The sequence below is a fragment of the Salmo salar genome, chromosome ssa06 (assembly GCF_905237065.1).
Source record: "Salmo salar chromosome ssa06, Ssal_v3.1, whole genome shotgun sequence".
Lineage (NCBI taxonomy): Eukaryota > Metazoa > Chordata > Actinopteri > Salmoniformes > Salmonidae > Salmo > Salmo salar.
Genome location: NC_059447.1, coordinates 8555339 through 8571341, shown reverse-complemented (window position 1 = coordinate 8571341; position 16003 = coordinate 8555339). Strand labels below are relative to the sequence as shown.

At 43.5% G+C, this 16003-nt stretch overlaps 1 protein-coding gene across 2 annotated transcripts in view; it reads left to right on the top strand.

Moving 5' to 3' along the window:
* Positions 1–16003, top strand: part of LOC106594483 (glucagon receptor) — a 293979-nt gene that overhangs the window by 265126 nt on the left and 12850 nt on the right. For both annotated transcript variants that reach the window (XM_045719695.1, XM_045719694.1), the window contains exon 11: positions 15475–15563. In XM_045719695.1, coding sequence (XP_045575651.1) covers positions 15475–15563 — 89 coding nt within the window. The remainder of the gene's footprint in view (positions 1–15474; positions 15564–16003) is intronic.

The window sequence follows — 16003 nt, the reverse complement described above, 5'->3', positions numbered from 1 at the left end:
TACCACTGACCTTAATCAAGAAGACAGTGTGGAATGGTATCTCCTATCACTGACCCTGACCTTAAACATGAAGACAGTGTGGAATGGTATCTCCTACCACTGACCTTGACCTTAAACATGAAGACAGTGTGGAATGGTATCTCCTACCACTGACCTTAAACATGAAGACAGTGTGGAATGGTATCTCCTACCACTGACCTTAAACATGAAGACAGTGTGGAATGGTATCTCCTACCACTGACCCTGACCTTAAACATGAAGACAGTGTGGAATGGTATCTCCTACCACTGACCTTAAACATGAAGACAGTGTGGAATGGTATCTCCTACCACTGACCTTAATCAAGAAGACAGTGTGGAATGGTATCTCCTATCACTGACCCTGACCTTAAACATGAAGACAGTGTGGAATGGTATCTCCTACCACTGACCTTGACCTTAAACATGAAGACAGTGTGGAATGGTATCTCCTACCACTGACCTTAAACATGAAGACAGTGTGGAATGGTATCTTCTACCACTGACCTTAAACATGAAGACAGTGTGGAATGGTATCTCCTACCACTGACCCTGACCTTAAACATGAAGACAGTGTGGAATGGTATCTCCTACCACTGACCTTAAACATGAAGACAGTGTGGAATGGTATCTCCTACCACTGACCTTAAACAAGAAGACAGTGTGGAATGGTATCTCCTACCACTGACCTTAATCAAGAAGACAGTGTGGAATGGTATCTCCTACCACTGACCCTGACCTTAAACATGAAGACAGTGTGGAATGGTATCTCCTACCACTGACCTTGACCTTAAACATGAAGACAGTGTGGAATGGTATCTCCTACCACTACCTTAAACATGAAGACAGTGTGGAATGGTATCTCCGACCACTGACACTGACCTTAAACATGAAGACAGTGTGGAATGGTATCTCCTACCACAGACCTTAAACATGAAGACAGTGTGGAATGGTATCTCCTACCACTGACCTTAAACATGAAGACAGTGTGGAATGGTATCTCCTACCACTGACCCTGACCTTAAACATGAAGACAGTGTGGAATGGTATCTCCTACCACTGACCTTAAACATGAAGACAGTGTGGAATGGTATCTCCTACCACTGACCTTAAACATGAAGACAGTGTGGAATGGTATCTCCTACCACTGACCTTAATCATGAAGACAGTGTGGAATGGTATCTCCTACCACTGACCCTGACCTTAAACATGAAGACAGTGTGGAATGGTATCTCCTACCACTGACCTTGACCTTAAACATGAAGACAGTGTGGAATGGTATCTCCTACCACTGACCTTAAACATGAAGACAGTGTGGAATGGTATCTCCTACCACTGACCCTGACCTTAAACATGAAGACAGTGTGGAATGGTATCTCCTACCACAGATCTTAAACATGAAGACAGTGTGGAATGGTATCTCCTACCACTGACCTTAAACATGAAGACAGTGTGGAATGGTATCTCCTACCACTGACCCTGACCTTAAACATGAAGACAGTGTGGAATGGTATCTCCTACCACTGACTCTGACCTTAAACATGAAGACAGCGTGGAATGGTATCTCCTACCACTGACCTTAAACAAGAAGACAGTGTGGAATGGTATCTCCTATCACTGACCTTGACCTTAAACATGAAGACAGTGTGGAATGGTATCTCCTACCACTGACCTTAAACATGAAGACAGTGTGGAATGGTATCTCCTACCACTGACATTAAACATGAAGACAGTGTGGAATGGTATCTCCTACCACTGACCTTAAACATGAAGACAGTGTGGAATGGTATCTCCTACCACTGACACTGACCTTAAACATGAAGACAGTGTGGAATGGTATCTCCTACCACAGATCTTAAACATGAAGACAGTGTGGAATGGTATCTCCTACCACTGACCTTAAACATGAAGACAGTGTGGAATGGTATCTCCTACCACTGACCCTGACCTTAAACATGAAGACAGTGTGGAATGGTATCTCCTACCACTGACCTTAAACATGAAGACAGTGTGGAATGGTATCTCCTACCACTGACCTTAAACAAGAAGACAGTGTGGAATGGTATCTCCTACCACTGACCTTAATCAAGAAGACAGTGTGGAATGGTATCTCCTATCACTGACCCTGACCTTAAACATGAAGACAGTGTGGAATGGTATCTCCTACCACTGACCTTGACCTTAAACATGAAGACAGTGTGGAATGGTATCTCCTACCACTGACCTTCAAACATGAAGACAGTGTGGAATGGTATCTCCTACCACTGACCCTGACCTTAAACATGAAGACAGTGTGGAATGGTATCTCCTACCACAGATCTTAAACATGAAGACAGTGTGGAATGGTATCTCCTACCACTGACCTTAAACATGAAGACAGTGTGGAATGGTATCTCCTACCACTGACCCTGACCTTAAACATGAAGACAGTGTGGAATGGTATCTCCTACCACTGACTCTGACCTTAAACATGAAGACAGCGTGGAATGGTATCTCCTACCACTGACCTTAAACAAGAAGACAGTGTGGAATGGTATCTCCTATCACTGACCTTGACCTTAAACATGAAGACAGTGTGGAATGGTATCTCCTACCACTGACCTTAAACATGAAGACAGTGTGGAATGGTATCTCCTACCACTGACATTAAACATGAAGACAGTGTGGAATGGTATCTCCTACCACAGACCTTAAACATGAAGACAGTGTGGAATGGTATCTCCTACCACAGATCTTAAACATGAAGACAGTGTGGAATGGTATCTCCTACCACTGACCCTGACCTTAAACATGAAGACAGTGTGGAATGGTATCTCCTACCACTGACCCTGACCTTAAACATGAAGACAGTGTGGAATGGTATCTCCTACCACTGACCTTAAACATGAAGACAGTGTGGAATGGTATCTCCTACCACTGACCTTAAACAAGAAGACAGTGTGGAATGGTATCTCCTACCACTGACCTTAATCAAGAAGACAGTGTGGAATGGTATCTCCTATCACTGACCCTGACCTTAAACATGAAGACAGTGTGGAATGGTATCTCATACCACTGACCTTGACCTTAAACATGAAGACAGTGTGGAATGGTATCTCCTACCACTGACCTTAAACATGAAGACAGTGTGGAATGGTATCTCCTACCACTGACCCTGACCTTAAACATGAAGACAGTGTGGAATGGTATCTCCTACCACAGATCTTAAACATGAAGACAGTGTGGAATGGTATCTCCTACCACTGACCTTAAACATGAAGACAGTGTGGAATGGTATCTCCTACCACTGACCCTGACCTTAAACATGAAGACAGTGTGGAATGGTATCTCCTACCACTGACCTTAAACATGAAGACAGTGTGGAATGGTATCGCCTACCACTGACCTTAAACAAGAAGACAGTGTGGAATGGTATCTCCTACCACTGACCTTAATCAAGAAGACAGTGTGGAATGGTATCTCCTATCACTGACCCTGACCTTAAACATGAAGACAGTCTTGAATGGTATCTCCTACCACTGACCTTGACCTTAAACATGAAGACAGTGTGGAATGGTATCTCCTACCACTGACCCTGACCTTAAACATGAAGACAGTGTGGAATGGTATCTCCTACCACAGATCTTAAACATGAAGACAGTGTGGAATGGTATCTCCTACCACTGACCTTAGACATGAAGACAGTGTGGAATGGTATCTCCTACCACTGACCCTGACCTTAAACATGAAGACAGTGTGGAATGGTATCTCCTACCACTGACTCTGACCTTAAACATGAAGACAGCGTGGAATGGTATCTCCTACCACTGACCTTAAACAAGAAGACAGTGTGGAATGGTATCTCCTATCACTGACCTTGACCTTAAACATGAAGACAGTGTGGAATGGTATCTCCTACCACTGACCTTAAACAAGAAGACAGTGTGGAATGGTATCTCCTATCACTGACCTTGACCTTAAACATGAAGACAGTGTGGAATGGTATCTCCTACCACTGACCCTGACCTTAAACATGAATACAGTGTGGAATGGTATCCCCTACCACTGACCTTAAACATGAAGACATTGTGGAATGGTATCTCCTACCACTGACCCTTGACCTTAAACATGAAGACAGTGTGGAATGGTATCTCCTATCACTGACCATACACATGAAGACAGTGTGGAATGGTATCTTCTACCACTGACCTTAAACATGAAGACAGTGTGGAATGGTATCTCCTATCACTGACCTTAAACATGAAGACAGTGTGGAATGGTATCTCCTACCACTGACCCTGACCTTAAACATGAAGACAGTGTGGAATGGTATCTTCTAACACTGACCTTAAACATGAAGACAGTGTGGAATGGTATCTCCTACCACTGACCTTAAACATGAAGACGGTGTGGAATGGTATCTCCTACCACTGACCCTGACCTTAAACATGAAGACAGTGTGGAATGGTATCTCCTACCACAGAGCTTAAACATGAAGACAGTGTGGAATGGTATCTCCTACCACAGACCTTAAACATGAAGACAGTGTGGAATGGTACCTCCTACCACTGACCTTGACCTTAAACATGAAGACAGTGTGGAATGGTATCTCCTACCACTGACCCTGACCTTAAACATGAAGACAGCGTGGAATGGTATCTCCTACCACTGACCTTAAACATGAAGACATTGTGGAATGGTATCTCCTACCACTGACCCTGACCTTAAACATGAAGACAGTGTGGAATGGTGTCTCCTACCACAGACCTTAAACATGAAGACAGTGTGGAATGGTATCTCCTACCACAGACCTTAAACATGAAGACAGTGTGGAATGGTATCTCCTACCACAGACCTTAAACAAGAAGACAGTGTGGAATGGTATCTCCTACCACTGACCCTGACCTTAAACATGAAGACAGTGTGGAATGGTATTTCCTACCACTGACTCTGACCTTAAACATGAAGACAGTGTGGAATGGTATCTCCTACCACTGACCTTCAACATGAAGACATTGTGGAATGGTATCTCCTACCACTGACCCTGACCTTAAACATGAAGACAGTGTGGAATGGTATCTCCTACCACTGACCTTAAACATGAAGACAGTGTGGAATGGTATCTCCTACCACTGACCTTAAACATGAAGACAGTGTGGAATGGTCTCTCCTACCACTGACCCTGACCTTAAACATGAAGACAGTGTGGAATGGTATCTCCTACCACTGACCTGAAACATGAAGACAGTGTGGAATGGTATCTCCTATCACTGACCATACACATGAAGACAGTGTGGAATGGTATCTTCTACCACTGACCTTAAACATGAAGACAGTGTGGAATGGTCTCTCCTACCACTGACCCTGACCTTAAACATGAAGACAGTGTGGAATGGTATCTCCTACCACTGACCTTAAACATGAAGACAGTGTGGAATGGTACCTCCTACCACAGACCTTAAACATGAAGACAGTGTGGAATGGTATCTCCTACCACAGACCTTAAAGAAGAAGACAGTGTGGAATGGTATCTCCTACCACTGACCTTAAACATGAAGACAGTGTGGAATGGTATCTCCTACCACTGACCTTAAACATGAAGACAGTGTGGAATGGTATCTCCTACCACAGATCTTAAACATGAAGACAGTGTGGAATGGTCTCTCCTACCACTGACCCTGACCTTAAACATGAAGACAGTGTGGAATGGTATCTCCTATCACTGACCATACACATGAAGACAGTGTGGAATGGTATCTTCTACCACTGACCTTAAACATGAAGACAGTGTGGAATGGTCTCTCCTACCACTGACCTTAAACATGAAGACAGTGTTGAATGGTATCTCCTACCACTGACCTTAAACATGAAGACAGTGGAATGGTATCACCTACCACTGACCTTAAACATGAAGACAGTGTGGAATGGTATCTCCTACCACAGATCTTAAACATGAAGACAGTGTGGAATGGTATCTCCTACCACTGACCTTAAACATGAAGACAGTGTGGAATGGTATCTCCTACCACAGATCTTAAACATGAAGACAGTGTGGAATGGTATCTCCTACCACTGAACTTAAACATGAAGACAGTGTGGAATGGTATTTCCTACCACTGACCCTGACCTTAAACATGAAGACAGTGTGGAATGGTATCTTCTACCACTGACCTTAAACATGAAGACAGTGTGGAATGGTATCTCCTACCACAGACCTTAAAGAAGAAGACAGTGTGGAATGGTATCTCCTACCACTGACCTTAAAGAAGAAGACAGTGTGGAATGGTATCTCCTACCACTGACCTTAAACATGAAGACAGTGTGGAATGGTATCTCCTACCACTGACCTTAAACATGAAGACAGTGTGGAATGGTATCTCCTACCACAGATCTTAAACATGAAGACAGTGTGGAATGGTATCTCCTACCACTGACCTTAAACATGAAGACAGTGTGGAATGGTATTTCCTACCACTGACCCTGACCTTAAACATGAAGACAGTGTGGAATGGTATCTTGTACCACTGACCTTAAACATGAAGACAGTGTGGAATGGTATCTCCTACCACTGACTCTGACCTTAAACATGAAGACAGTGTGGAATGGTATCTCCTACCACTGACCTTAAACATGAAGACAGTGTGGAATGGTATCTCCTACCACTGACCTTAAACATGAAGAAAGTGTGGAATGGTATCTCCTACCACAGACCTTAAACATGAAGTAAGTGTGGAATGGTATCTCCTACCACTGACCCTGACCTTAAACATGAAGACAGCATGGAATGGTATCTCCTACCACTGACCTTAAACATGAAGACAGTGTGGAATGGTATCTCCTACCACTGACCTTAAACAAGAAGACAGTGTGGAATGGTATCTCCTACCACTGACCTTAAACAAGAAGACAGTGTGGAATGGTATCTCCTATCACTGACCATACACATGAAGACAGTGTGGAATGGTATCTCCTACCACTGACCCTGACCTTAAACATGAAGACAGTGTGGAATGGTATCTCCTACCACTGACCCTGACCTTAAACATGAAGACATTGTGGAATGGTATCTCCTACCACTGACCCTGACCTTAAACATGAAGACAGTGTGGAATGGTATCTCCTACCACAGAGCTTAAACATGAAGACAGTGTGGAATGGTATCTCCTACCACAGACCTTAAACATGAAGACAGTGTGGAATGGTATCTCCTACCACTGACCCTGACCTTAAACATGAAGACAGTGTGGAATGGTATCTCATACCACTGACCCTGACCTTAAACTTGAAGACAGTGTGGTATGGTATCTCCTACCACTGACCTTAAACATGAAGACAGTGTGGAATGGTATCTCCTACCACAGATCTTAAACATGAAGACAGTGTGGAATGGTATCTTCTACCACTGACCTTAAACATGAAGACAGTGTGGAATGTTATCGCCTACCACTGACCCTGACCTTAAACATGAAGACAGTGTGGAATGGTATCTCCTATCACTGACAATACACATGAAGACAGTGTGGAATGGTATCTTCTACCACTGACCTTAAACATGAAGACAGTGTGGAATGGTATCTCCTACCACTGACAATGACCTTAAACATGAAGACAGTGTGGAATGGTATCTCCTATCACTGAGCATACACATGAAGACAGTGTGGAATGGTATCTTCTACCACTGACCTTAAACATGAAGACAGTGTGGAATGGTATCTCCTACCACTGACCCTGACTTTAAACATGAAGACAGTGTGGAATGGTATCTCCTACCACTGACCTTAAACATGAAGACAGTGTGGAATGGTATCTCCTACCACAGACCTTAAACATGAAGACAGTGTGGAATGGTATCTTCTACCACTGACCCTGACCTTAAACATGAAGACAGTGTGGAATGGTATTTCCTACCACTGACTCTGACCTTAAACATGAAGACAGTGTGGAATGGTATCTCCTACCACTGACCTTAAACATGAAGACAGTGTGGAATGGTATCTCCTACCACTGACCCTGACCTTAAACATGAAGACAGTGTGGAATGGTCTCTCCTACCACTGACCCTGACCTTAAACATGAAGACAGTGTGGAATGGTATCTCCTACCACAGACCTTAAACATGAAGACAGTGTTGAATGGTATCTCCTACCACTGACCTTAAACATGAAGACAGTGTGGAATGGTATCTCCTACCACAGACCTTAAACATGAAGACAGTGTGGAATGGTATCTCCTACCACAGACCTTAAAGAAGAAGACAGTGTGGAATGGTATCTCCTACCACTGACCCTGACCTTAAACATGAAGACAATGTGGAATGGTATCTCCTACCACTGACCTTAAACATGAAGACAGTGTGGAATGGTATCTCCTACCACAGACCTTAAAGAACAAGACAGTGTGGAATGGTATCTCCTATCACTGACCATACACATGAAGACAGTGTGGAATGGTATCTTCTACCACTGACCTTAAACATGAAGACAGTGTGGAATGGTATCTCCTACCACTGACAATGACCTTAAACATGAAGACAGTGTGGAATGGTATCTCCTATCACTGACCATACACATGAAGACAGTGTGGAATGGTATCTTCTACCACTGACCTTAAACATGAAGACAGTGTGGAATGGTATCTCCTACCACTGACCTTAAACATGAAGACAGTGTGGAATGGTATCTCCTACCACTTACCCTGACTTTAAACATGAAGACAGTGTGGAATGGTATCTCCTACCACTGACCATAAACATGAAGACAGTGTGGAATGGTATCTCCTACCACAGACCTTAAACATGAAGACATTGTGGAATGGTATCTTCTACCACTGACCCTGACCTTAAACATGAAGACAGTGTGGAATGGTCTCTCCTACCACTGACCCTGACCTTAAACATGAAGACAGTGTGGAATGGTATCTCCTACCACAGACCTTAAACATGAAGACAGTGTTGAATGGTATCTCCTACCACTGACCTTAAACATGAAGACAGTGTGGAATGGTATCTCCTACCACAGACCTTAAACATGAAGACAATGTGGAATGGTATCTCCTACCACAGACCTTAAAGAAGAAGACAGTGTGGAATGGTATCTCCTACCACTGACACTGACCTTAAACATGAAGACAATGTGGAATGGTATCTCCTACCACTGACCTTAAACATGAAGACAGTGTGGAATGGTATCTCCTACCACAGACCTTAAAGAAGAAGACAGTGTGGAATGGTATCTCCTACCACTGACCCTGACCTTAAACATGAAGACAGTGTGGAATGGTATCTCCTACCACTGACCTTAAACATGAAGACAGTGTGGAATGGTATCTCCTACCACTGACCTTAAACAAGAAGACAGTGTGGAATGGTATCTCCTACCACTGACCTTAAACAAGAAGACAGTGTGGAATGGTATCTCCTATCACTGACCATACACATGAAGACAGTGTGGAATGGTATTTCCTACCACTGACCCTGACCTTAAACATGAAGACAGTGTGGAATGGTATCTCCTACCACTGACCCTGACCTTAAACTTGAAGACAGTGTGGAATGGTATCTCCTACCACAGATCTTAAACATGAAGACAGTGTGGAATGGTATCTTCTACCACTGACCTTAAACATGAAGACAGTGTGGAATGGTATCGCCTACCACTGACCCTGACCTTAAACATGAAGACAGTGTGGAATGGTATCTCCTATCACTGACCATACACATGAAGACAGTGTGGAATGGTATCTTCTACCACTGACCTTAAACATGAAGACAGTGTGGAATGGTATCTCCTACCACTGACCCTGACCTTAAACATGAAGACAGTGTGGAATGGTATCTCCTATCACTGACCATACACATGAAGACAGTGTGGAATGGTATCTTCTACCACTGACCTTAAACATGAAGACAGTGTGGAATGGTATCTCCTACCACTGACCTTAAACATGAAGACAGTGTGGAATGGTATCTCCTACCACTGACCCTGACTTTAAACATGAAGACAGTGTGGAATGGTATCTCCTACCACTGACCTTAAACATGAAGACAGTGTGGAATGGTATCTCCTACCACAGACCTTAAACATGAAGACAGTGTGGAATGGTATCTTCTACCACTGACCCTGACCTTAAACATGAAGACAGTGTGGAATGGTATTTCCTACCACTGACTGACCTTAAACATGAAGACAGTGTGGAATGGTATCTCCTACCACTGACCTTAAACATGAAGACAGTGTGGAATGGTATCTCCTACCACTGACCCTGACCTTAAACATGAAGACAGTGTGGAATGGTATCTCCTACCACTGACCCTGACCTTAAACATGAAGACAGTGTGGAATGGTATCTCCTACCACTGACCATACACATGAAGACAGTGTGGAATGGTATCTTCTACCACTGACCTTAAACATGAAGACAGTGTGGAATGGTATCTCCTACCACTGACCCTGACCTTAAACATGAAGACAGTGTGGAATGGTATCTCCTATCACTGACCATACACATGAAGACAGTGTGGAATGGTATCTTCTACCACTGACCTTAAACATGAAGACAGTGTGGAATGGTATCTCCTACCACTGACCTTAAACATGAAGACAGTGTGGAATGGTATCTCCTACCACTGACCCTGACTTTAAACATGAAGACAGTGTGGAATGGTATCTCCTACCACTGACCTTAAACATGAAGACAGTGTGGAATGGTATCTCCTACCACAGACCTTAAACATGAAGACAGTGTGGAATGGTATCTTCTACCACTGACCCTGACCTTAAACATGAAGACAGTGTGGAATGGTATTTCCTACCACTGACTGACCTTAAACATGAAGACAGTGTGGAATGGTATCTCCTACCACTGACCTTAAACATGAAGACAGTGTGGAATGGTATCTCCTACCACTGACCCTGACCTTAAACATGAAGACAGTGTGGAATGGTATCTCCTACCACTGACCCTGACCTTAAACATGAAGACAGTGTGGAATGGTATCTCCTACCACAGACCTTAAACATGAAGACAGTGTTGAAGGGTTTATGAAGTAAAGTAAGTTGTCATCCTACAACAAGCCTGGAGTGATGAGTAGAATGTTGGCATTCAAGGGTCTGTTCTCTCTACCCAGAATACAAGATGGCGCCGACAGATGTGGTTGTCCTGTTCACAGCTCCTAGCCAACTTGAGTTTTTAATCATAAAAATGTTTGTGTTATATCATACATTATTTGCTCAGAACATTTCTTGCATTATTCCGATTTTTCTTCAATGAAAAAAATACTTAAATCATTCCTGTATGATGCATTTTGCGTCATATGAAGCAGCATCATATGACGCAAAACGCCGCATCATATGACGCAAAACGCAGCATCATATGATGTAAAATGTATCATACGGGGATGATTTATGTATTTTGAAAGTTACAGTACATATCTTGAAAACTTGATTGGTTACAAGCAAAACATTTTGGGACTATGTCAACAAAGGACTAATGAAACAGATCCCAAAAGATAGTGTTTGGGTGGACTTCCTGAAATTCCCAGAAATCCTGATTGGAAGATTCCCAGAATCTGGCAGGGATTGGCAGGAAATCCAAGAATCTTCCAACCAGGATTTTTGAAAAACAAAACAGGGGATATGGGGAAAGTTACCAGAATTTTGCAACTATACATCAGACAGACTCCATACTAGCTAATGTAAGTCATTCCGGCATTCCTTCTCTGTATATTTTGGGGTGTTTTGGTTTGATATCCCGACCCCACTTCTCTACCCCCTACCACTCCAATGTGACCCTTGAGTTATTAGTAGCCTACTCCTGGAAGGGCTGGGCTGGCTTTATATAAGAGTGAGATTCATCATGGCAGTTGTCATATCAGACAGACTCTCCAAGTCAACATATCGCCTATAGTATGTCAGCATTCAAGGGTCAGTCTTTCTTCCATATCCGTTTGGGTGCTTTAGTTTGATGAAGTCCTGACCCAGTTCTACCCCCTGCTGCCCCGCCATGACCGTAGTGTTAACGAAAGGTCAGAACATGGGTTTATATAAGAGTGAGATTCGTCACGGCGGCCGTCACATCAGGGCTGAATCCCAAAGGGCACCCCATCCACTATACCAGGGGTTCTTAAACCATCACATCAGGGCTGAATCCCAAAGGGCACCCCATCCACTATACCAGGGGTTCTTAAACCATCACATCAGGGCTGAATCCCAAAGGGCACCCCATCCACTATACCAGGGGTTCTTAAACCATCACATCAGGGCTGAATCCCAAATCGCACCCCATCCACTATACCAAGGGTTCTTAAACTGTTTCAGCCTGGGACCCAAATGAGAAATTCTGTGTTTTCCTGGGACCCAAGCTTTGGAAAATATGCAACTATACTTAAATATCGGTACATATGCCTAAAACAAATGCAATATAGACAAACACAAATAACAATGAAATTAAATATTCATATAAATATATATTCATGTTTATTTTCCCCCATTAAAAACACACTTACGTATCTGTCTAGGTTGTAACTGTTGCTGTTAAAATACAATAAATTATTTTCATTCTGAACTGGAATAAACTGATTGATCACATCACACAGATGAATAACAGAACACACACAGGCTTTTTGATCGTGCAACCCTAAGTAACAGTACAGATGACACATGATCAGGCCTCCTGTACATCTTACTGTAGAAATTATTGTTGAAAGTTAAGAATAAAAATAATTTTTGTATTTTAACAGCAACAGTTCGAACCTAGACTAGTTTTCAACAATCATTTCTACAGTAAGATGTACAGTAGGCCTGATCATTTCTACAGTAAGATGTACAGTAGACCTGATCATTTCTACAGTGAGATGTACAGTAGGCCTGATCATTTCTACAGTAAGATGTACAGTAGGCCTGATCATTTCAACAGTAAGATGTACAGTAGGCCTGATCATTTCTACAGTAAGATGTACAGTAGGCCTGATCATTTCTACAGTGAGATGTACAGTAGGCCTGATCATTTCTACAGTAAGATGTACAGTAGGCCTGATCATTTCTACAGTAATATGTACAGTAGACCTGATCATTTTTCATCTTCATCTGTACTGTTACTAGGGTTGCACTGTCAGTAGCTAGCTAGCTTTGGCTAATGTTTGCTATTAGCTGTGTACAAGGCCAGGGGATTGTTTGAAAGAGAAACTCACATCTAACTACTACGAGAGTTAGTTAGTACTCCCTTATTTCTGCTGATCATCACCTGTTATAAAATAACAACAATGCCTTGCTAGCTGACTTACTTTTCCACTGTCGAAGCACTGTTTCCTGAAGCATTCTGCCCTGTTCTGAAAGAACTCCCTGGGTTTATCGTCATACTGTGGATGTTTGGTCAGGACTTGTCGTTTTATTCATTTGTTCGTCATGAGAGACTCATTACTAACCACTTCCCTGCACAAAACACATTGTGGGCGCTCCTCGTTATAAGTTTGTATAAAAGAGAGAGAAACTCATCGCTGTATATGTGTTTCATGTCATTACAATTGAGCTCAGTCAGAACTTGTGGCTAGCATGAGTCCTTTTCATGACAGCGGTGAGTGATGGCGAGTGAGATGTCAGTGGCTGACAGCGCATCATCTACTGCCTGAACAACGCGCTGCATCGTGTGTGTCGCGGAGTGATGTTCAAGAAAACTGCAGATTTTTTTTCCAGTAAACCGCGAAGCACACAGGCATCTCCCTCACACTCGTGCAGCTGCCAAACTGAGCAGAGACTGCTGCTAAGCAGAGAGCGCACTAAACTGAGAGCGCAGATGCACTTGGCCAAATCAATTCCAGTAATTAATGAAATAATGATACATTTACTCTGACACGTCGTGACCCATACTTTAAGAAAGGCTGCAATATACAGTGCTTTTATTAACCAGAGCCCTGGGTCCTAATCAAAAGTAGTTCACTCTGTAGGGAACAGTGTGTCATTTGGAACACCGCCTGTGTGTGCCCGAGTGGCACAGCGGTCTAAGGCACTGGATCTCAGTGCTAGAGGAGTCACTACAGACACTGGTTCGATTCCAGGATGTATCACAACCGGCCGTGATTGGGAGTCCCATAGGGCGGTGCACAATTGGCCCACCGTCGTCCGGGTTTGGCCGGAATAGGCCGTCATTGTAAATAAGAATTTGTTCTTAACTGACTTGCCTAGTTAAATAAAATACACAGACAGACACCCGGAGTTGAGTCGACATACTTTCCTAACATCAATCCTCTTCCTAAGTGGCTGTAGTTCCTGTACCTTACAGGAATTCCTGTGTTTGAGTATTCACAGAGACAGGGGTGGTGAGGTCAGTTCCTGCTTTGCTGTTTAACGTAGCCCATGACAACACAGCGCCACTCCCTCACCTCTTTATCCCGGTCTGTTTGGTTTAGGACCCTCACCTCTTTATCACGGGCTGTTTGGTTTAGGACCCTCACCTCTTTATCACGGGCTGTTTGGTTTAGGACCCTCACCTCTTTATCACGGGCTGTTTGGTTTAGGACCCTCGCCTCTTTATCACGGTCTGTTTGGTTTAGGACCCTCGCCTCTTTATCACGGTCTGTTTGGTTTAGGACCCTCGCCTCTTTATCACGGTCTGTTTGGTTTAGGACCCTCGCCTCTTTATCACGGTCTGTTTGGTTTAGGACCCTCGCCTCTTTATCACGGTCTGTTTGGTTTAAGACCCTCGTTTGAGTCAACGTCAGCGGACATAGTTGTATCTGTTCACGTAGCTCTCAACATGCTAGCCTGACGGTCCTAGATCTGTTTGGACTCCTATTTAAACATGTTTGCCATGACAAGGAGCAAATGAGTTGACTATACTGCAGCACAACATGTCTGTAACCAAGTCTGGATTCAATCCCATTAGCGGTAAATCAGTGTTTGACATATGCAGCGTTTACCGTTTACCAAATTTACAGCGTTTATATGCAGCATTTACCGTTTACCAACAAAGCGCGATCAGATTGATTCCCGCCCTAAGATTGTTTGGGATTTCTTTTATTTAACCTTTATTTAACAAGGCAAGTCAGTTAAGAACAAATTCTTATTTACAATGATGGCCTATCCTGGCCAAACCGTAACCTGGATGATGCTGGGCCAATTGTGTGCCGCCCTATGATTTTACAGTATGTACACTCAGAAAAAAGTTCCATAAGTGTTCTTCGGCTGTGCCCATAGGATAACCCTTTTTGGTTGCAGGTTGAACCCTTTTTGGTTCCAGGTAGAACCCTTTTGGGTTCCATGTACAACCGTCTGTGGAAAGGGTTCTACATGGAACTCAAAGGGGTTCTACCTGGAACCAAAAATGGTTCTTCAAAAGGGTTCTGCTATGGGGACAGAAAAATAACCCTTTTAAAGTACATTTTGTTCTAAGAATGTAGTGCTACGGAGCTCTTTGCAAACCCACCACTGTTCTGTTCTGCATGTTGACAAGTCATCACTTGTTTCTGACTTCCTGTTCTTTACAGATTAACTTCCTGATCTTCATCCACATAATAAAGATCCTGGTGTCCAAACTGAGGGCTCACCAGATGAGATACTCCGACTACAAGTTCCGGTGAGCTCTTTCTTTCTTTCTTTCTTTCTTTCTTTCTTTCTTTCTTTCTTTCTTTCTTTCTTTCTTTCTTTCTTTCTTTCTTTCTTTCTTTCTTTCACAATGCAAACCCTTTCCTCTGTTTATAATATCATCAACCTAATCTCAGCTCTCTCTCTCTCCCTCTCACTCTCCCCATCTCTCTTCCTCTCTCTCTCCCCCTCTCCCTCTCTCCCTGCATCTCTCTAACCTTCTCTCTCTCCCTCCTTCCCCCTCTCCCCCCTCTCTCACTCCCCTCTCCCTCCCGTCTCTCTCCCTCCCCTCTCCCTCCCCTCTCCTCTCTCTCTCTCCCTCCCCCTCCCCCCTCTCTCTCTCTCCCTCCCTCCCCCTCCCTCCCCTCTCCCTCTCTCTCTCCCTCTCCTCTCTCTCTCTCCCTCCCCTCTTCCTCCCCTCTCCCTCTCTCT